The 22,838-nt window shown below is 40.4% G+C and overlaps 1 protein-coding gene across 2 annotated transcripts in view; it reads left to right on the plus strand.

Annotated features, from left to right (window-relative positions):
* LOC140224212 (uncharacterized) overlaps positions 1 to 22,838 on the plus strand; it is an 87,187-nt gene that overhangs the window by 1,286 nt on the left and 63,063 nt on the right. The window contains exons 2-3 of one of the 2 annotated variants that reach the window (XM_072297901.1): positions 13,168 to 13,328; positions 20,838 to 20,887. In XM_072297901.1, coding sequence (XP_072154002.1) covers positions 13,311 to 13,328; positions 20,838 to 20,887 — 68 coding nt within the window. In that variant the 5' untranslated portion in view covers positions 13,168 to 13,310. The remainder of the gene's footprint in view (positions 1 to 13,167; positions 13,329 to 20,837; positions 20,888 to 22,838) is intronic. The other variant, XM_072297902.1, reaches the window with a different exon arrangement.

Genomic DNA, 22,838 nt, shown 5'->3' on the forward strand with positions numbered 1-22,838 from the left:
TGTTTTCAGTCTAGGTATTTGTCAAGAAAACTTTGTACATTATTTGTTACACAGGACTATAACAGCCGCACGATCTTATTTTGGTAGTTCACCAATTGGAGTGCAGCAATTTTTGGTTTCATCGTCTGATGATTTCTTTCTAATCGTTGATTCGGATCTAAATTGAACTAATTAGTGTAATTTGTTTTGATTCAAACCATTCCTTTTCTATTCCACCTGCTCACCTGTTGTGCATCTCTTTTCTTTCTCGATTTCTTACATGATACAAATCTGTGTAGATTTATCTGCATGCTGCGCTCTCAAATGAACATTCCAAGCCTTTTGCATCCAATATATATCTATCGTATCTCTTCCACGTTCTCTTTTTCAGTTTTCTGTTGCTGATGTGCTATCTATTGTGCTCTCTATTTCAATCTTTACTCTACAACCTCCCTTTCAAAGATCTTCTTTTCTGCCTCTTTTAATATTAATTTCATGGGGGGCCGGTCATAAATTTCGTCATATGGAACACCAAACGATCGGCTCATACGATCGAACTTTTTTCTTCAGTGCGCATGTGTGAGTGTGACTGTATGAAGTCTGTTCAAGCAGAGACCGGATTTTGGTGATAACCAGTCCATTCTACGTCCGAACTAGGTTCTCGTGGCCTTTTCTGAAGCTGGTAACATACTGAAGAACACTACTTTCATAGATTTAGAAAATTCAAACTTGCTTTGTTGGTACACGGTTCGGAATAAGTCAACCTCAAGAGTGTTCCGCGATTATTAGAACTTCCTGCAAGAATCCCTAAAAAATCGCAGAACACTCGTGAAGTCTACTTACTCCGAACCGTGCACCAACAAAGCCAGTTTGAATTTTTTAAATCTGTGAATGTAGTGTTCAGTGGGTTATCAGCTTTCAAAAGAGTCCAAGAAAACCTAATTCGGACGTACAATGATGGGCAAGTCATCAACAAAATCCGCTTTCTAATTGAACACATTGTGTATTGCGCATGTGTGGTGGTGGTTGAGGGTTGGGGGGGGGGCATTTAATAGGGAACCGGGTTGGGCTTGGGAAGGGGGTGGGACTTGCGATTAACCCTTGATTAAGGCACACGGATGAGTCCGTTCTCCGGGTCAGCTCCTCTGAGGGGGACGCGACCTCTGGGGGGTAGGCACAGCGTCTGGCAGGGCGGTCTGCAGACTCGCTTTCGCGTCGGTTCTGAGCGGGGCAGGGGATCGAGCCAATCGGAGAGGTCGAACAAAATTTGGAAACTTTTTAAGCTTATAACTCCGTGCATACCAAACTTTGAGGTTCTAAAAGTAGTTTCATTGGTTTATTCGTGAAACTTTCTTGTGAAACCACCCCTTGAAATTTAAAATGTGACGAATAGTCATCAAAATTTGCAGTTTTAGTCAAAAATTTCATGACGGCCTCTCTAATTGACTCGATCCACTGCGCCATGGCGCAGTGGATCGAATCAATCAGAGAGGTCGGACGTGCAATTTTTGACGACGACTGCAAATTTTGATGTCCATTTTGTCACATTTTAAATTTTAAGGGGCGTTTCTAGAAGAAAATTTCACGAAGAAACCGAATGGAACCACTTTTAGAACCTCGAAGTTTGGTATGCACGGAGTTATGAGCTTTTAAAGTTCCCAAATTTTGTTCGACCTCTCCGATTGACTCGATCCACTGCTGCCGATCTCGTCGCGCGCCCCAACCGCGAGGTGCGAATCGCGTTTTACCCTGGACGCACGTCCAAAGAGAAGTTGCGGAGTGGTGGCTGTCCAGCCAAGTCTTGACGTCGGTGATCTCAGAAGGAGAGCGGGTCGCTACCAGGGCCGGATAGAAGCCAAAAGGCCCGGGCGGCTGGAAGTCGGAAGGGCCTGTAGGGCCAAAAGGTGACGGGCCCTACGGGGGGTGTGGGGGGACTCCCCCCACCGGAGGGGGGTCCGGGGGGGGCCTCCCCAGAAAATTTTGAAAAATTGACCTGTAAATGCTTCATTTTACACCACTTTTTTGATATTGTACGCTTCAGGGAGCGCTAATTTTCAAGTCCTAAAATGTTCAGGATACGACCCTTTTTTACATTTAATGTTATTTGTTAAGCAAAACAATTGAGTCGAGGCCCCTGAAATATCTCAAATTCTTCAAAATTTCTTGAAATATTTCATGAAATTTTCTGATTTTATCATCATTTAAATTTTGCAACCGTAGATGCGGACGGGGGTGTTACCCCCTCCCCTGAAAGAAGGAGACCCGAGACCCTCTGAAAACTGTTAATTATTGAATTCAAAAAAAATAGAACTTCAGAGCCATTTAGCCCAACACGTATTTTTAAGAGAATTTCTCACACACTAACCCGGGCTGTCAACAAATTGCACGAATCTGTTTGCCCGATTCTGGTCGTGACTATCGGCGGTTTTGCAATTTAATTTCTGACCCCTGGGCCCCTCTTTCGGGGCCCTTTACATAATTCCTTTAAGCAGAAAAATAATCTTTGCTGAGGGAGGAACTAAGCTGGGCCCCTTGAAAGTCGGGCATCCTCAAATTGCGGGCCCGATCCCCATTAAAAAAAAAAAAAAAAAAAACCAGAATCAGGGGCCCGGGCGGCCCCGGCCGCCCGGCTCTATCCGGCCCTGGGTCGCTCTGTTTTGGAGGGATCGATGCCAATACTTGGCTAGACAGCCACCACTCCATAGCTTCTCTTTGGACGTGCGTCCAGGGTACTGAAGACCCGGGTCGTTCGGCTGGACTCCCATTTCGGGGCAAAGGACGGTGAGGGTGGGTGGGGAGGGGGGTTTATAGGCCCACTTAGCGGCCCCCAAGATGACACGATGACCCAACGACTAGACTGCCACGAGGATCGCCGGATTCCTTCCAAGGAAAAGTGTTCAGGTATATCTGACGAAGAGAGATCTAGGTCCCAGAACGATGAGTGAATCGGGCCCCGTGTCAAATTTGGTCTGAGATTGAGTTACGAGCTGTAGCCAAGGTAGGCGAAATCATTGAAAGTTAGTTTGGGAAAGCTCGTAGCATGTGACGTATTATACGCAAGGGACGTATAATAATTATGGACAGTCAATTATATGAAAGAACGCTTCTGAGGGAATATGCCAGCTGTTCTTCATACTTCAGAATTACAATTGTGTTTTGTTTTTCATCTACACTTGTGATTACACACCAACGAAGCGTGGATATTATCCTACCTATTGGAAGCCATGATGGAGAATCGATACATTGAAAAGCACGACACGCCTCTGTACTGAGGAGAACACAGGAAGGAATCCGGCGATCTTGACTTTACGACAGGGGCGCCAATGGGGGGGGGGGGGCGGCGGCAGGGGACTCTGCTTTATGGTGTCGGGCCGGGGAAAACACTCGACACAACGGGAAAGAAAAAAAAGGCGGAAAAGTCGTCGGAAGGAGTTTGGAAGACGCGCGTTTGCCGTTTTCAAAGGAGAAGCTGAGCACAACAAAAATTAAAAAAAAAAATGTTATTTTTTTGCCCGACCCTGCACTAAGTACTCCAAGATGGCGCCCCTGCTTCACGACCGACGACAATAAGATGGAAGTGTTAGCACAACAACAGGCTGATTATTGAAATCTATAGACACAAAAATACAAAAGGAAAGGTTCTCTCGTGGGTTGAAAACCGATATCAGAAATAATAAGATAAATACTGCGAATGCAGCTCATCAAGTACTCACAGATGCAGCAACAAAATGTTTTTGTGCAGATTTTCTATTGCAACCACTCACTTTCACGAATAGATTTGCTCCATTTTCTCTTTTTCTCCTTTATGTTTATATCTGTGTCTATAAACTTCAATAATCAGCCTGCTGAACAGCATTGACGGAGACAAGTATATCTCGATAACAAGGAAAATAAGTGTCCTTGTCGCATATGAGAGTGGATTGACGTATGACCCCAAAATTAATTAGCTCGGCCTCAAGCACCTAGTTTCTTGTTACTACTTACTACCATGATTCAATTATCAAGTATCATTCGAAGACCATAATTGATGCCGTCATGCACCTCGGTAGGGCTTACCATAGTTTCTTCCACCCTAGCTTAATCAATTATTATTGCACTTACTTGCATCAGTTGATCCACCTAAATGGGCCTGTTGCATGCAAGAGATACAGCCGCGCGAATAGACTTTTAAGAGGTTAAATGACACGAAAATTACGATGGTCACATTAAAAAAGTCTGAAATACACTCCCTACTGCGCAATTTGCGTTGTTAGGAACGCGCTTTTTCAAATTTCCCGCGTCTGGGGGCAGTTTTCTAATCACCGGAAACGAGCAAACGGCGGGCTCGGTGATTTCCGGAAGATGTCGGGTCGTTGTTGTTGTTGTTATTTTTTCCTTCAGTTTGTTTATACAAACCCAACGTGATCTCTTATAGTGGTCCATATACGCTTTATGCAGTAACTAAATCGATCAACTTTTAAATATCCAACGCAATCCTTCTACATTTCATTTCACGATATCACGAGCTCCGATTTTTAGGTAATGTTGTCAGTTTTAGTTGACCGGAAATAGCCGCGAATTGCCGTTAATTGTTTCCGTTAGAAAACTGCCCCCAGACGCGGGAAATTTGAAAAAGCGCGTTCCCGACAACGCAAATTGCGCAGTAAGGAGTGTATTTCAGACTTTTTTAATGTGAGCATCGTAATTTTCGTACCATTTAACCACTAAAAGTCTATTCGCACGGCTGTATCTCTTGCATGCAACAGGCCCATTCAATGATAAGTTCTAAATTGGTGAGCCATAACAGTCATGGCATGTATTTCCACGGTAAATGACGTCATCATTTCTACCTAAGGGCATATCAACATCAACAATACCCAAGAGCTTTAATAGAATGCGTTGACCACGAAAAAACATGCGCGAGACTTGGAAGTGAGCATCAGAGTGAGGAACTAGCACGTCACGAGTTCTCCTTCATATTGGCAGCTATGCAATATCAGCTGCTTTGATGTTGCAATAGTCGTATCCTACGCTTTTGCAGGAAAGAATGAAGATGATATTTTGTAGGTCGTTGATAGCGGCGGCTGCTTCCACCATGTATTGCAACGTGTCCATCGATGGCCTCTTTCAGCCTTAATAAAACAATTAATCCATTTTCGATAGAATCACATCCTTCATTATTTTTTATTGTTGCTCTTGTTCTGATAGCAATTTGAAAATTTTGCTCCATCGCTTAGTTTTGGCAGTCGCGTAGGACTTGTAGACGAATTACATCCCGTTTTGCTCGTTCAGTAATTGCTTCAAATATGAATGGAAAGAAACTTTAATTATTTTTTTATTTCTCCCTGCCGTCTCTTTCATGCCTCTATTGGCTGATCACGATTTTATATTCACTGCATTTCGTTACCTCGTTTCAACCATCGAAAGATTTTTTCATTTTCCGACTTTCAATTTTTGGTGGCCTCATCTTTAGACCTTAGAATTTGGTGTAATTTCACGTCAGTATATTGATTCGGAGATTTTTGAAATTTTCTCGGTAATATCCTTTTCAAATAAGGCGGTAAAAAAAGTAACAATAGTATCGCCGTTTTGACGCAATCAAATTCTGTAGCTATATCTCTTTAAAGCCGGTGGTAGGAAGGCCGATAAGGCGTCGTGAGGGTTTTCTTCTCGTTGTTTTTACCAGAATTTTGTTTGTACTGTTTTAATTAAAAGTAATCTGAATTCTGAATGTAAAGTTTAGGCTTACCAATTTCTCCCTTCTAATTTTTTTCAGTGTAACAAATTCTCAAAAAAAAAAATGCTGGCATGCAGTTTAATTTTTCGCTTTCTCGGGCAGTGTTATTACTTTTTCGTATTAAATGGCTGGATGTTCACAAGAATCCACAGCAAAATTTCAGTTTACAGATGTCGTATGTTTATGTTTTACCTGTTGCGTGATGCTTTTCCCAGCCCATTTTGCCATTTGTGAAGAATTCATTTTTCCCCGTCTTGTATGAGCGCAAATAAACATCAGAGTAATTTTGTTGAAATATCATTGCTCTCGATAATGGTCCTTGCAATTTAATTTATCTTTGTGGGTGCTGTTAAACGCGGCCATCAAAATATTGAGGAAAAAAGTAGGAGAATATTATGGAAGTACTTAGGTATTGGAACTGCGCAATATGCGCCGTCAAGTCGAACGTTTTATCTGATCTATCCTTCATGAATTTCTAGTAAGTAACTGTAGGGCGAAATATTAACAAATGAAAACCAGATAATTTAGAAAAATAACATGATAACAATTATTTCAGTAATAAGGCAATTTCTTTTAGTTTTTCCAAATGTATTAGCGTTACACTTTCAACGTAATATTTTGACCGATGCAAGTCTCTGCTCTTTTTCACTCCAGTTTTCCACCCGAATTTTTCTTCTCTTGCAATTCAACTGAATCCATTTCTAATTTAGTGCAAAGTTGTTTATTTCTTTTTACGTAGTCAGCTAGTTTTTCCCTTCGACTTACAATGATATTCAACCGGTTTCTCCTCGTGGTATCCATCGAGCATAACGCATCCTTTCCAAGACTAGAAGTTGATTTTTTGTCATTCCTAGCTCAACCAACATCTTCATACCACCCCAGAAATATCTACTTCAAGATGCAAATGTCAATATTAGGTAGCTTGCTATTTAAATCGGTTCGTGTCAACTAATTGTTCTTGAGTTAGCACGGTCACTGCGCAGCAATAAACGCCGAGTACATCAGCTAGGTCGGCCTAGTAGTCGGCTCATCTGACTTAAGGTCAATAAGTCAGGGGTAAGTACTGATCCTCTCAGTGGCGACAAATTTTCATGGAACTGACGAGTGGGTCTACTGAAATAGATATTACTCGGCCTTAATCCTTGATAATGTGAAACCATGGATTGGATGAGCACTAACCCCTTTCCAAAGTTGTGTTGAATTCTGATCCCGTTAGTGGCGACATGTTCTCATGGAACTGACGAGTGAGTCTGCTGAAACAGATATTACTCGGCCTTAATCCTTGATAATGTGAAAGCCTAGGTTGGATAAGCTCTAACTTCTCAACATCTCAACTCTATTCCAAAGTTGCGTTGGATTCTGATCACGGTAGTGGCGACAAATTCTCATGGAACTGACGAGTGGGTCTGCTGAAACAGATACCACTCGGCCTTAAACTTTGATAATTTGAAAGCCTAGATTAGGAACCATTTAATCCCGAAACTTTATTCCGAAGTTTCTGCACCCTTTAATGATTCAAAACTTGAAGTACAAAAATTGCTAAACAAACCGGTTACTGCTCAGTTATCACTGCCAAGCTAGCACGGTCACTGCTGAGTAATCACTACTCAGTATACCGGTCACTGCGAAGCGATCACCGCTAATAACCAGCCGCTGGTAGACCAGTCTAATCGGATTTGATCACTTCTTCAAAGATTAATTCTTTCTTAATCCTCAATCTTACCCATCTTGATCTCACAGTCCCCCCCCCCCCCTTCTGAAAAATCAACTTCGTAGCATTTCTCGGACGGTTGAGTTTTTGCCCAAAAATGATATTGCGGGGAGAAAACTGTTGGATTTTACCTAATTCCTATGAAGTAAACATGTAAGAGGCAAATGCCCATAGAAAGAAATTGATGAACAGGATTTAAAAAAAAGAAAACCGCGTAGGTAGAATCACAAAAGAGGCAAACGCCCATAGAAAAACAAAATTGAAGAACAGAATTAAAGAAAGAAAAATGTAGGAAGCAAGCAGATGACAGACTCGGAGGAAAATGGATGGAAAAGAGTCGTTTACCTATAAAAAAAAAAAAAAAAAAAAAAACAACCTGATAAAACAGACCCCTTGTTACTTATTAGAAATTCGTCTGTAATTCTTTCTTTGACACAAGTAACCTTATCCTTGTTTCCGTAGTCTTTTTCCTCAAAATTTTAAGAAGCCGTTCCGCAGCTCTCATCAAAATTTTCATTATCAACCAGTCATAATTTTTAATGATGCTTTGGATTCTTATGAACATCTCCATAGACATATTCACTAAAAGCTACTAAGAATTTAAACTCTGAGGTTTAGGAGAGCGAGAGAATAGCATCAGGGATGAGACGCTCTATAAATCCTATAACGCGAAATCGAAATACATGTGTCTCAATAACGCTGTGTAAAGTGTCCCTAGAATCTTGAAACTCATGACAGCATTTTCTTGGAGAACAGTTATTCTTTCCTTATCAAGACTCCTGATTACAACGATTTTTTTGCACTATTTGAACTCGGATATATGTCGGCATTTGGAAATTGGTCTTACCGTTGGATGGAAAGTATACCCAATGAAAATGTAAGTCAAGATGTTCGTGAAGGTTTTCAAAACGGACATCAAAAATCGTTACTTACGTCTCTGTTCGTACTTTTTCAAAAACCAATTAAAATGGATTGTTTCTTTCGGCTTCTTCAATTAAATTCGTAGAACTCCACACCTAATTGCAGAATATCTCGAATGTTTATTGATTACTCTCGTGAAATTGGCAAATTTGTTCTCTTGTGGGTTAACCATTTTATATTCATTTATTCGAATTCTCTTCTTCCTTCTTTTGTGCCTTCGTTACATCCTCATCAGAGGCGTAGCTGGGGGAGGGGATCCGCGGGGCCTGACCCCCCCCCCTCTTTCTCCCCTCACAAAGCTTCATTTTTCGTGACTTTTAGAAACGTTTTACCATAGGGCCCTCTCTATGACGAACGTCTGGCTATGGTACTGATCCTGATCCTTTTCAGTGTAGGAAACAGTAGAAATCTTTCAGATTACATGTAGCATTATAGAATTTCTTGCCCCTATGATATCATCGCAACACTTGCAACAGTAATTCTTGGAGTGAAAGGACTCTGTCACCTGACATCAACAAGAAAATACTCCCCGTAGATCCACACCAATGATTGATGTGAATTTCGTATAAATTCGTCAAAGCTATATTACATTCATTAGGCTTGTCATACGTTTCACGTTCTTCGATATTTACTGATGGTCATTACTTTGCAATACATCAGGTGAGAAGCCGCCGTTATTATGGCTTGTGAGAAATGCTATTTTTGAAAACTTCCCTCGAGATTTTGAATGATCTTTCGTAGTTCAATTCAATTACGCACTATCAATTAGAATAGTATTTTTTATTAACAATAAATAATAGTACTGTAGTACAAAAGATTCATTTAGCTTTAAGGCATCCGTAAAGAAAGACGAAAAACGAAAGGTATTTACATTTGGTAGTAACAAGAAACAGGAGGCATACATAACTTAGATTTGCAAACTTGGAAGATTTCAAAGAACGGCTGTAAATGTTAAGAATCTAAGGTACCTAAAGGTTACTTAAATTTTAAAGTTTAATCATTAGAAAGAGAAAATAAATTTTGTGAATAAAATTAATCGTTTCCAAGTCTACTGAGGAGAACTCAGTCCTGAAATCCATGATTTTTAGATCCTCAAAACCGATATTTTAGTTCTTTTCTCTGTGCTAACACTTTCTCTCCCGCTCAATACTCTTGACCGATTCCTGACCTTTTACGACTTACACACATGACTTGTGAATACCGGTGGAACTGAGGACCGCATCGTATGCGCATTCCAAGACAATAAATAATGGAGACATCTCGTGTTTTGCTAGCCTCTTTACGGTGTAAATTTCATCTTTAAAAATCAACGCTCAAATTCACACACCGATGACTGATGACCAAAAAGTTTCAGAACCTATTTTGCTAACGAAACGTGCATTGACAAACTCTCTTTTCAAATTGCTTGACTAAACGTGGCTCAACATTCATCAGGCATCAATACCTAGGCCAAAAATGTGTCTAGAAATTCCTCAAGCAATCGCTTTTAGATGAAAAAACGTGGTGATGCCTGAACTTTGACTTTGCTTTTCTCGATGTCTGAGCTTGGTTAGGGAGGGCGGAGTCTCTGAAATTTAATATCCCTTTTTAACGTCGTCCTCGGTAATGTCCATTCGGATCTCGAATGGTGACACAGAAAATAAAAAAAAAAAAAAAAATGGAGAGAAAATCGAATGACGGGGAAAAAATGAAAAAACGAAAATTAAATTACCAGTTAAATTAAATGACGGAAAAAGTGGGAATAAATGAACTACACCCCGCCTCTCCTCTCCTTCCAAGAGTAACGTCAAAAGTCCTCAGTTCCACTGTTTCACCACCAGAACTTCTTCAAAAAGTGTCTTAGAGGGGGCCGATGTCGGTGTAAAATCTCGGTTTCCTCGATCAAAATGAGCCCATCAAAATACTTAGGTACGTAACACTCAACATAAATCGCGGGCTGAGTATGAAATACATTTAATCGATAGTCTGCTCGCGATTTGTGTTGATCAAACCTCTTGATTCCGATCGGCAACACTCACCAATTGTATCGATGGGCTCATTTTGATCACGGAAACTGCTCAACATAACACTGCCGTGATAGCGAAGAGAGCCGTAAGCGCAAAATTTTCAAAATCGAGTTTCCTTCAAAATTCGTCTAAACTCTTTTAGATGAAATTATTGAGACAGGTAAAACAGCAAAATTCATCCTAATTTAATGAAAACGAGACGTATGAAAAATCCGTAAGCGCACAAAAAATGACATAGTTTTCTTCAAGACAGCCGCAGGTGCATGAGAACCAATGAAAACAGTGCTTTCCAGTAAGGTGCCGCCCTCTTTGCCAATTTCTAACCTGAAAATGTGTTCGTTGTGCGTCCAAAACGCAACCACGAAAGCATGCAGAAGATATCACTTACGGCCTAACAATAACCTAGCATGAAAATGAAAAATACCCTTTTTACGTAATTGAAATAAAATCGGTGATTTTAATCATCCAACGATTATAGAATCTTTCGGACGATTAGTGGCAATTAGACGAAGGACGGAGGCTCCTTTCAATAAAATTTGCCGGTCAGAAGCTTCAGAGCCCGTTTTCTCAAAACTTCATTTTTGCACTTACGGCTCTCTTCGCTATCACGGCAGAACAGAGTCGCATTACGAGCGCGGTCATACGCTGCGCTCCAGAAGGAATGCGACGAACAAGGGCGGAAACCGTCCTCTTTTTAGCCCCGAAATGGAAGTCCCGCCGAACTGGGGTCTCGTCTGCAGGAGCAGTCCTCCGCCGAGTTCTGACCGAACTGATTCGACGAATTCACCGAACCAGTTCGGTCGGAACACGGCGGAGGACTGCTCCTGCAGACGAGACACCAATGGAGATGTTGCATATGTGAGGAATTTGCGACTTGACTATTGATTCTTATGTGAAAGTTCGCGAGAAACACGATGGTGCCACTGGTTTTCTCTGAAATCAACTCGCAAGCTCAAAGAAAGCTCTCAAGTTGAGGCCAAAATGGAGGGGATATCCCCTCCATTTTGGCCGCAACTTGTGAGCTTTTTTTGAGCTTGGGAGATGATCTCAGAGGAAACCAGTGGCACCATCGTGTTTCTCGCGAACTTTTACAATAGAATCAACAGTCAAATCGCAAATTCCTCACACATGCAACATCTCCGTTGCCCTGAACACACGTTCGAAGTGAAGCTCTAAAGTGGTGGCTGTTCGGCCAAGTGTTGACATCGATGAATTCTGAAGGAGAGCAGCCCGTTCTTCTTCGGACGTCATCGATGTCAAAACTTGGCTGAACAGCCACCACTCAAGAGCCTCACTTCGAACGTGTGTCCAGGGCAACAGTGATTCGCATCTCGCGGTGGCGGCGCGTGACGAGATCGGCGGCCGCTCAGAGCCGACCCGGAAGCGAGTCTGCAGACGGCCGTGCTAGACGTGGTGCCTACCCCGAGGAGGTCGCAACCCTCTCAGAGCAGCTCACCTGGAAAATGGACCGACACGTGTACCTTGATCGCAGGTTACTCGCAAGTCTCCAATGGTGGCGGGGTTGTGAGGGTTAGGTGATTTTACTTTAGATTAGGGTATGTTAGGACGGGATATGGTTCGGGAGGGGGGAGGGGGGGGCTTGGTGGGATCGAGGCGTGGGGTGAGTGAGTGAGTAAGTAAGTAAGTAAGTAAGTAAGTAAGAGAGGGAGTGAGTGGAGTGGAGTGGATTGAAGTGAGTGATTGAATACATTTATGCATGTTTGTATGAGAGGATTTGAAGCGGGGTGATGAGGGTTAGGCTATTTTGAGCTAAGGCAGGTTAGCACAGGGTCTGGTTGGGGAGGGCGGGCAGGTGGGATCTGGTTCGGGGGGGGGGGGCTAGGTGGGATCGGGTTCGGGGGGGGGGGGTTAGTGGGATCGAAGCGTGGGTGAGAGAGGTGAGTGGGGTGAGTGAGTGAGGATGAGTGAGTGAGTGAGTGAGTGAGTGAGGTGAGTGAGTGAGTGAGTGAGTGAGTGAGTGAGTGAGTGAGTGAATGGGGGAGGGAGCGAGTGAGTGAGTGAAGTTGTGTGGAGTCGAGTCGGTGGTGTGAGGGAGTGAGTGAAGTGAGCGAAGTAAGTGGGTGAGTGAAGTGGTGCGGAGTGAGTGGTCGTGTGATTAACAGTAAGGTGGTGTTGATATTTCCAACCTGCTGGAAATCGGTCGTGTGATTAACAGTAAGGTGGTGTTGATATTTCCAACCTGTTGGAAATCTTTCAACTTAAGTGTTCTTCCTCATCTTGTTCTTTCCCTCTGGGTGGTGGTGACATTTCCAACCTGCTGGAAATCTTTTAACTTGAGTGTTTTTCTTCATCTTGTTCTTTCCTTCTCCTCTCATCCTTTCTTCAATCCTGCACATTTTTCGGCGAGTATGCTGAACTGAGAAGTGTATGGTTTTGATCAAAGATTCAAAATGTCTGCAAATTTTATTATTTTTCATCCTTAGCTCTGAGTGTACATCGTGAATTTGTATGTGTTAAGTCTAGTGTAAGTTAGTCATCAGTTGAGCTCAGCAAATCTTGCTCAGAAGTTTGCGAGATACCTTCAGAAACGAAAAGCATTTCAGGTTCAAGACCCACAGCTGTGGCTGAAGGGTAATTTCTCTTCATTACCAGCACGTCTCTGCGAAGACTCAATCAATAATTTTTTTTAGAAACTGAGTTGATGCTTCTAGGTACGGTATACGTTCATTGCGACTGAGGAATTCAGTGCCCTATTGTAGAATTATCGTTTTATGTATTGACAGTATTAGCGTTAAGTGAAATTTTATCACCCCTCTGCCTTTTTTGTGTCCCAATTTCTCATTTAATTTAATGCTTTTAAAATATCTGGACAGAATTGAAAAATACCCAAAGGAAACGGAATGACGTATGAAGTGCTCGATACTCTCTTCACTAATTAATTATCATCGGCTCAAAATATTTTTTGTTGTGCGCCTTGTCAGTGTTCGCGTGGTGCTTCCAGCTTGGAGTCGGGCAAATGGATAACCTTCTATTCGTAAGTATTTAATGTTTCATTTTGACCTGCTATATGCGGGTCTTTTTTTATTTTATTTATAGAGGGCTCCGCCCCCTGGCCGCTCCGCGGGCCAACCCCCTCGTATATTCTGTCAATTCGTTATGAAAATATCACTTAATTTTTTTTAATTTACATTATTCTCGTAAATTGTATTAATATTAATACTGCTGAAGTTCTGTTAAGTGCTTATTCATTCAAAAGATCATCTTCAATTTAGCTAAAAACTTACTTCAATTAAGGTTGGAGTTTTAAAAAAAGGTGAATAATCAGTTTGAAACGGTTTATATGGGATAAAATAAAATGGATGGAAAGCAAATAGGATAGAATATAATATAATATAAACGAAATATAATAGGTTTGTCATTAATAAAACGGGATGTATTTATATTAACCTTGATAAAAGGCCACAGGTCGGTTTGATATTTAAATTAAAGAGTGGCGGTGATGCGTAACAATTTTTGGATTTGCTGCTGCAATTCCCGAGTAGTAGTGATCGCCATAAATTGCGATTTAATCGGAGAATATATCGCGATTTTATCGACGTCGCGATTTATTGCAATATTATCGGATAAAAAAATCGCGATTTTATCGACGGCGAATCATCGCAATATTATCGGGAGAAAAATCGCGATAAATTGCAATAAAATCGCGATTTTATCGAACGCGATTTTATAGAGATAAAATTGCAATAAATTGCAATTTTTCATCAACGCCTACTAACGCATGAATGACGCTTATGAAACATGTTTCTATGCCGCCGCCGCTGCCGTTTTTACCAAGGTCCGTTGGTAACTTTACCATCTCTTTTTTTTATCAATCATTGGTAATGTTAGAAAGGCAGACCGGTATTTTTACTGATTTTTCCAGGTAAGAATACCACTTTTATTCGTAATCAATTCCCGGTAACTTAATTTACCATTTTATCTCTGTAATTCTACCACAGGCGATAAAAAATATCGGCGTTTTTACCAAGGTCCATCGATATCTTTGCCATCTCACTATTCTTGGTAATTTTACAAAGACAGAATGATGAGATTACCAGTAGAACCTCATTTTACCAACCGTATTTCATAAAGTACAGTACGTATTTCATAAAGTACAGAGGAGGGAAAATAAAAAAAAAAAAAAAAAATCCAATGAAAACTCGGTGTCAGTCAACGCAATGTAAAAAGTTGTAAGGTTGCGAAGCGCCGATCCATCTACATAGAGGCAATTCGCACTTGGGAATCATGTTGCGGCCATAGCCTAATGGAAAAGTGTTGGCCTACCACCGTGGCGACTGAGGCGATAATCGCTCATATGTTGATGATCCTAGCGATTTTATCACCGGTAAAATCGACCGGTAAACGTGATGGACGCACGGAGAACGCCCAGAGTTAACGCCAGGGGATGAAACCCCTTGGAGACTTGATGGTACAATTTTTTATCTACCAATATTATTCACGGTAAAATTAAATCACCCAACCCAAGTAGCATTTTTCAACGGAAAAATTGCGAAAAACCAAGTGGTGAAAAATACTCAGCTGTTTTTCATCACATGATAATGAAGTAATGCAACTGATAATGAAAAATAAGTCGCAAAGATAGGAGAAAAGAATTGTAATGAAATACATACAATTATTAATGATCAAAAATTAAATTCATATAATTTCGAACAGTAGAGAAATAGGAAGATTCGTAATTTTTTGTATAAATGGGGAAATTTGGGGGAATTTGGAATCGATAAATGCGGTTATCGAAACGTGCGATTATCGATACATGCGATTTGTTGTGTTTGATTGTGTTTCATGGTGTGTTTGATGTGTTTGATTGTGTTTCATGATGTGTTTGTTGTGTTTGATGTGTTTGATTGTGTTTCATGATGTGTTTGTTGTGTTTGATGTGTTTGATTGTGTTTCATGATGTATTTGTTGTGTTTAATGTGTTTGATTGTGTTTCATGATGTGTTTGTTGTGTTTGATGTGTTTTAGGTGTATCATGATGTGTATATTGCGTTTTACGTGTTTCATGATGTGTTTGATGTGTTTGCTATGTTTCATGATGCATTTGATGTGTTTTATCCCGGTTCCTTAACATAGTTACATCCACTATTATAAATGACTATACTGTATAGGTAAAATTACTGCATATTATCCCGGTCACTCTGAAGAAATCCGGTTTTATCCCAGTCATTACTGCTTTAGAAAAAAACGATGTATCGAAGATCGATACACAAAAATCGATATCCTTCCTGTTTCCCCGGTTTCTTAATATAGGTACATCCCGTTTTATCCATGACTATCCTGTATAGGTAAAATTCCTCCACTTTATCCCGGTCACTATGAAGAAATCCCGTTTATACCAGTCATTACTGCTTTAGAAAAAACGATGTATCGAAGATCGATACACAAAGATCGATATCCTTCCTGTTATACCAGTTTATTAATATAGGTACATCCCGTTTTATCGATGACTATCCTGTATAGGTAAAATTCCTCCCTTTTATCCCGGTTATTATGAAGGAATCCCGTTTTATCCCAGTCATTACTGCTTTAGAAAAAAACGATGTATCGAAGATCGATACACAATGATCGATATCCTTCCTGTTATCCCGGTTTATTAATATAGGTACATCCCGTTCATCCATGACTATCCTGTATAGGAGGTAAAATCCTCCCTTTTATCCCGGTTATTATGAAGAAATCCCGTTTTATCCCAGTCAATACTGCTTTAGAACAAACGATGTATCGAAGATTGATACAAAAAGATCGATATCCTTCCTGTTATCCCGGTTTATTAATATAGGTACATCCCGTTCATCCATGACTATCCTGTATAGGTAAAATTCCTCCCTTTTATCACGGTTATTATGAAGAAATCCCGTTTTATCCCAGTCAATACAGCTTTAGAACAAACGATGTATCGAATATCGATACACAAAGATCGATATCCTTCCTGTTATCCCGGTTCATTAATATAGGTACATCCCGTTCATCCATGACTATCCTGTATAGGTAAAATTCCTCCCTTTTATCCCGGTTATTATGAAGAAATCCCGTTTTATCCCAGTCAATACTGCTTTAGAACAAACGATGTATCGAAGATCGATACACAAAGATCGATATCCTTCCTGTTATCCCGGTTTATTAATATAGGTACATCCCGTTCATCCATGACTCTCCCGTATAGGATGTAAAATTCCTCCCTTTTATCCCGGAGTTATTATGAAGAAATCCCGTTTTATCCCAGTCAATACTGCTTTAGAACAAACGATGTATCGAATATCGATACACAATGATCGATATCCTTCCTGTTATCCCGGTTTATTAATATAGGTACATCCCGTTCATCCATGACTATCCTGTATAGGTAAAATTCCTCCCTTTTATCCCGGTTATTATGAAGAAATCCCGTTTTATCCCAGTCAATACCGCTTTAGAACAAACGATGTATCGAATATCGATACACAATGATCGATATCCTTCCTGTTATCCCGGTTTATTAATATAGGTACATCCCGTTCATCCATGACTATCCTGTATAGAGTAAAATTACTCCCTTTTATCCCGGTTATTATGAAGAAATCCCGTTTTATCCCAGTCAATACTGCTTTAGAACAAACGATGTATCGAAGATCGATACACAAAGATCGATATCCTTCCTGTTATCCCGGTTTATTAATATAGGTACATCCCGTTCATCCATGACTATCCTGTATAGGTAAAATTCCTCCCTTTTATCCCGGTTATTATGAAGAAATCCCGTTTTATCCCAGTCAATACAGCTTTAGAACAAACGATGTATCGAAGATCGATACACAAAGATCGATATCCTTCCTGTTTTCCCGGTTTCTTAATATAGGTACATCCCGTTCATCCATGACTATCCTGTATAGGTAAAATTCCTCCCTTTTATCCCGGTTATTATGAAGAAATCCCGTTTTATCCCAGTCAATACTGCTTTAGAACAAACGATGTATCGAATATCGATACACAAAGATCGATATCCTTCCTGTTATCCCGGTTTATTAATATAGGTACATCCCGTTTTATCGATGACTATCCTGTATAGGTAAAATTCCTCCCTTTTATCCCGGTTATTATGAAGGAATCCCGTTTTATCCCAGTCATTACTGCTTTAGAAAAAACGATGTATCGAAGATCGATACACAATGATCGATATCCTTCCTGTTATCCCGGTTTATTAATATAGGTACATCCCGTTCATCCATGACTATCCTGTATAGGTAAAATTCCTCCCTTTTATCCCGGTTATTATGAAGAAATCCCGTTTTATCCCAGTCAATACAGCTTTAGAACAAACGATGTATCGAATATCGATACACAAAGATCGATATCCTTCCTGTTATCCCGGTTTATTAATATAGGTACATCCCGTTCATCCATGACTATCCTGTATAGGAGGTAAAATCCTCCCTTTTATGCCGGTTATTATGAAGAAATCCCGTTTTATCCCAGTCAATACTGCTTTAGAACAAACGATGTATCGAAGATCGATATCCTTCCTGTTATCCCGGTTTATTAATATAGGTACATCCCGTTCATCCATGACTCTCCCGTATAGGATGTAAAATTCCTCCCTTTTATCCCGGTTATTATGAAGAAATCCCGTTTTATCCCAGTCAATACTGCTTTAGAACAAACGATGTATCGAATATCGATACACAATGATCGATATCCTTCCTGTTATCCCGGTTTCTTAATATAGGTACATCCCGTTCATCCATGACTATCCTGTATAGGTAAAATTCCTCCCTTTTATCCCGGTTATTATGAAGAAATCCCGTTTTATCCCAGTCAATACTGCTTTAGAACAAACGATGTATCGAATATCGATACACAATGATCGATATCCTTCCTGTTATCCCGGTTTATTAATATAGGTACATCCCGTTCATCCATGACTCTCCCGTATAGGATGTAAAATTCCTCCCTTTTATCCCGGTTATTATGAAGAAATCCCGTTTTATCCCAGTAAATACTGCTTTAGAACAAACGATGTATCGAATATCGATACACAATGATCGATATCCTTCCTGTTATCCCGGTTTATTAATATAGGTACATCCCGTTTTTCTAGGACTATCCTGTATAGGTAATAATCCTCCCTTTTATCCTGGTTATTAGAAGAAATACATCCCATTTTTATACCTGTCTACCTATCAATAATTCCTTTACGGAAGAATACATGTAAATTTCCCGGGGATTTTCAATGACGTTTTCTGATTGGTTAATGAAAGACCAATGAGAATGCGAAATGACACGGACGTACACACAAAAAAGGCCTTATTTTTTTTTACTATAGTAAGATAAGATAAGATTACCAATCGAAATTCTGTTACATTAAAAAATTCTTGAAGTATGACTATAAAAGCGCTTATATCAGGCAAACTGTTCTGAATGAATGTCTCAATTATTAATAATCAAGTATTTGCCTGATTATTATTGTATGAACTTCCTCGACGACGAATTGTTCTTTGCTGAATATTTTTGTTAGTTGAAGAGCACCGATGGTGGAAGGAAATCGAGCGATTGTTGAGCATTTCCGTATCGGGAAAAAATATTTGGACGGATTTGACAAGATTCAGCCTATCAGCATTTCATGCCGCCTAATTTTCTTCCAGGTTCTATTTTTGCGAGAAAGAACAAAACAACATTGCGTCTTGAAATGTCTGTGACTTTCCTCTGGATTGTAAAGAAAATACTCGCAGAATAGGTCAAAATATTGATGAGTATTGTTGTAATCATGAAACACGAAAAGAAAATTTAGCTTGCTGATGCTCAACCCCATAAATTACACGGAAAAAAATGAGTTAGGGTTGAGGACTAGTTTCTGCCCTTCAACACTACCGCGCGGTACCTGATTTCGCAGTCGTAAGCCAAGGTCGTGCTGAAGCCTACCTCGCGCTTGCGTTCCACGCTAGATGACCCGTGACGTTCAGAAACAGATCTGGCAGCGCGTAGGCACAGAAACAGAAGGCTCCAAGGATAGATCCGGCAGGGCTGAAGCCTACTTGATGCAAAGTTGCCAAAATGTGCGAAAAAATCTGATTACACCCGTAGAGCATAATTTCATCGCGCACAATATAGTTTTTTCAATTATTTTTATTTTTTTTTAATTTTTTATTTTTTTAAATTTTTCTTGCAGTTTATTTGGCTTTTCTTCCTGTTTTTTTTTGTTGCTCAGGAAGCCATAGCTAGCTATAGACACGAGTTTTTACAAAGAAATTATTTGATTGTCAACGGGCATCAGGGGGACTTTTAGAACATTCATGCTCCATAGCTCCGGCTTTCAAATTTTCAGGGATTAAGGTCGAGTAGAATCTGTTTCTGCAGATCCACTCGTCAGTTCGGTGAAAATTTGTCGCCACCACCGGGATTCGAACCCGGGATCTATGGGTCTAGAGTCAGACGCGCTAACCACTAGGCCAACCTGGCCAGCTTGCTTATGTCAAGGAAAATCTGAGTTTTTGGGTGTTGATTCTTTCCTCATAGTATTAAACTATTACTTTAAATAAAGCGCCGGACTGGGCAACGCGACGCGGGGCAGCCATGTTTTCTTTCCTCGTCCGAGGCGAATACGATGACGTAGTCGAGCAGTCCACGGCGCATACGCATCCCGGACATTCTAGCCTTCCGCAAGAGAAATTCTACTTGTGGAAACAAGCTTGCCGTGTGTGTTGCAGTCAAGCGGCGGGTAGGCGCTACGGACAGCGAGAGGTAGCGTTGACGAATACATGTTCTGTTCCTCAGGACTACCGACCCTAAAACTACCCATAGGTAGTGCCGAACCCTACCCTGATTTTTTTCCGTGTATGATACAAACTGACTACATGTTGCTATGAAGCATTACCATTTCTGGCTTATTTTAGAAACAACGTATGTGTGCCGTAAGTTGCCTTATGTACGTAACTACCGTGCCAAGGAAGCAAGCCGTATGAACCTTCGAGAGTTGCCAAATTTCCCTTGGTAAAATACGGATTTTTGAGAACACCCATGCATATTTTCCCTTGAAATTTTCCGCAATTTAATCCACAAAATCCGTACAAAATTGTCTGAAGATCTTGGAAAATAACATTCGCAATTTCTCGGTAAATTCGGTTTTTATTGGAGGAAACTTGCCAACGTCCGAAGGATCATACGGCGTTCTTCGTTAGCACGGCACACAAGAGCTTAAATGAATTAGCCAGATATAGTAGTTCAATATTGCAAATTTAGCCCCAATCATGGTTTTTCAAGCGCTCAGTTTTAATTTTTGACCATTTTTCACGTCAAGTCTTTGAGATTACTGCTCTCCTATCGATAAATGTTTCATGATCTCCTTTGGTGCCTCCGCATCGTTTTGGAGATGGTTTCTGAAGTAGGAACTACGCGTACTGTAGCGCGTATATTTACATCTCGCTCATTAACTCATTTCCCTGCAGCCCTTAAATGCAATGTGCAGTCCCAGCTTACTATAACGATTTTCGTTTTTATTTTTACTTTTCAGATTTTCCTGTTTCCCAACCCGCCTGCTAAAAACCAAGGAGCCGCTGATAGGTATGCATACATATTTTTTGACATTTCAAACATTCGAAGACCCAAATTGTTGATTAATTGTTTAAGCTTTATTGCTCTTATTATCGCGTAATTTATCATTTTCTATTCAAAATTGCTAGAAAAGTTGTACATTTCTCTCGATCCCTAGACGGAGCACGCATTTGTTGAGGATATAACGAATCCCCTGAAAATATCGCGATGTTCTCCCAATTCAAGATGAAATTCGCGTATTTTCTCACTTCTTCACACGCGGAAATTAAGCGAGCAACTATTCGAACTCCGAAGAAGGAATGTGGTATCACGCAAAATTGAAGGAAAATCATAGCCTATCGCCTATGTCAAGTTACTGACGTTGAAGGGTACAAAGCTGAGGTCCATGCAAAATTCGCGTTTATTCCGCGATTTCGAGATGAGATGCGTAATATCTTGAATATTCTTCATCAACCAGCCGTCGGAAAATTTATGCTTATGTGCTGCGATTTTAAGCTGCATTACCCGTAATTTTCAATGAGTTTACAAAAATACTTGTAGAATCGCGAAATTGCTGTGATCATAATTTATAATTTTTTCCCCCGAACTTGTGGAGAAGTCGCGTCCTTCTGCGATACCGAGATTAAAAACGTCCAATTGTTTCGGATTTAACGAATCCTCCGAAAATATCGCGATATGGAGATGAAATTCGCGTAATTTCTCACTTCTTGACTGGCAGAACTAAATCGAGCAACCATTCGAACTTCGGAATAGGTACATGGTATCACGCAAAATTGAAGGAAAAACATTGCCTTTCGTGTATCTTAAGTTACGTGTCGTTGAGGGCGGACACTATACTCACATCGATGTAAAATTCATGTATCTTCTGCGATTTTGAGACGAGGAAAGTGTGATCTTAAAATGTTCCTAATGCTCCGCTGTAAAATTGGTGTATGTGCCGCGTTCGTAAGTTTAACCACGCGCATTTTTCAATTATTTTACGAAACTGCCGGAAGAATCCCTAATTTGGATGTGGCCGCGAATTTAAGCTACATTACACGTAATTTTCAATGAGTTTACCAAAAGGCTTGTAGAACCGCGTATTTGCCGCGAAATTGCGGTGATTATCCCGTAATTTATAATTTGTTCTCCCCCCCCCCCAAAAAAAAAAAAAAATTGAAGAAGTCGCACTTTCCAGCGATACCGAGATGAAAAACATCGAATTTTTTAGGATATAACGAATCCCCTTAAAATATCGCGATGTGGCGATGAAATTCGCGTGATTTCTCACTTTCTGACTGGCAGAACTGGAGCGAGCAACTATTCGAACTCCGGAGTAGGTATGTGGTATCACGCGAAACTGAAGGAAAATCGTAGGTTTTTACCCATCTCTAATTGGGGACGTTCCTGATTATCATGTCCTCATCGATGTAAAAATCGCATATTTTCCGCGAAATCGATGCGAAAGCTGTGCGATCTTTTTTTCTTAATTCAGCAGGAAAATCGATCGTACGTCGCGTTATTGAGATGATTAATGCGTAATTTCAATGAATTTACGAATGTTCTCAACTAGCCGCGTGAAAAGCGGATGTAACGTGATATTGATGTGAGTCCCAAGATAATGTCGTTGTATGGAGTACTATGTCTACGTTAATGTAAAATTCGCGTACACTCCGCGATTTTGAGATGAGAAATGTGTGTCTTGAATGTTCTCAAGCCATTGCTGGGAAATTTGCGTATGTGCCGCGATTATAAGGCGAATTACGCGTAATTTTCAATGATTTTAAGTAAGCGTTTCAAAAATTGCGAATTTGCCCTGGTATTGCGGTGATAAGGGCGTAGTTTCTCATTTTTAAAAATATGTCGTGGGTATAATCTCGCATCTCTCGCGATTCTGAGACAAAAAGCGTGCAATTTCTCAGGATTTAACGAATCCGCTGAAGATGTCGCGTACCTCTCTACAGGGTATTCAGACTAAAGT

The sequence above is a fragment of the Bemisia tabaci genome, chromosome 3 (genome assembly GCF_918797505.1).
Source record: "Bemisia tabaci chromosome 3, PGI_BMITA_v3".
NCBI classification, from domain to species: domain Eukaryota; kingdom Metazoa; phylum Arthropoda; class Insecta; order Hemiptera; family Aleyrodidae; genus Bemisia; species Bemisia tabaci.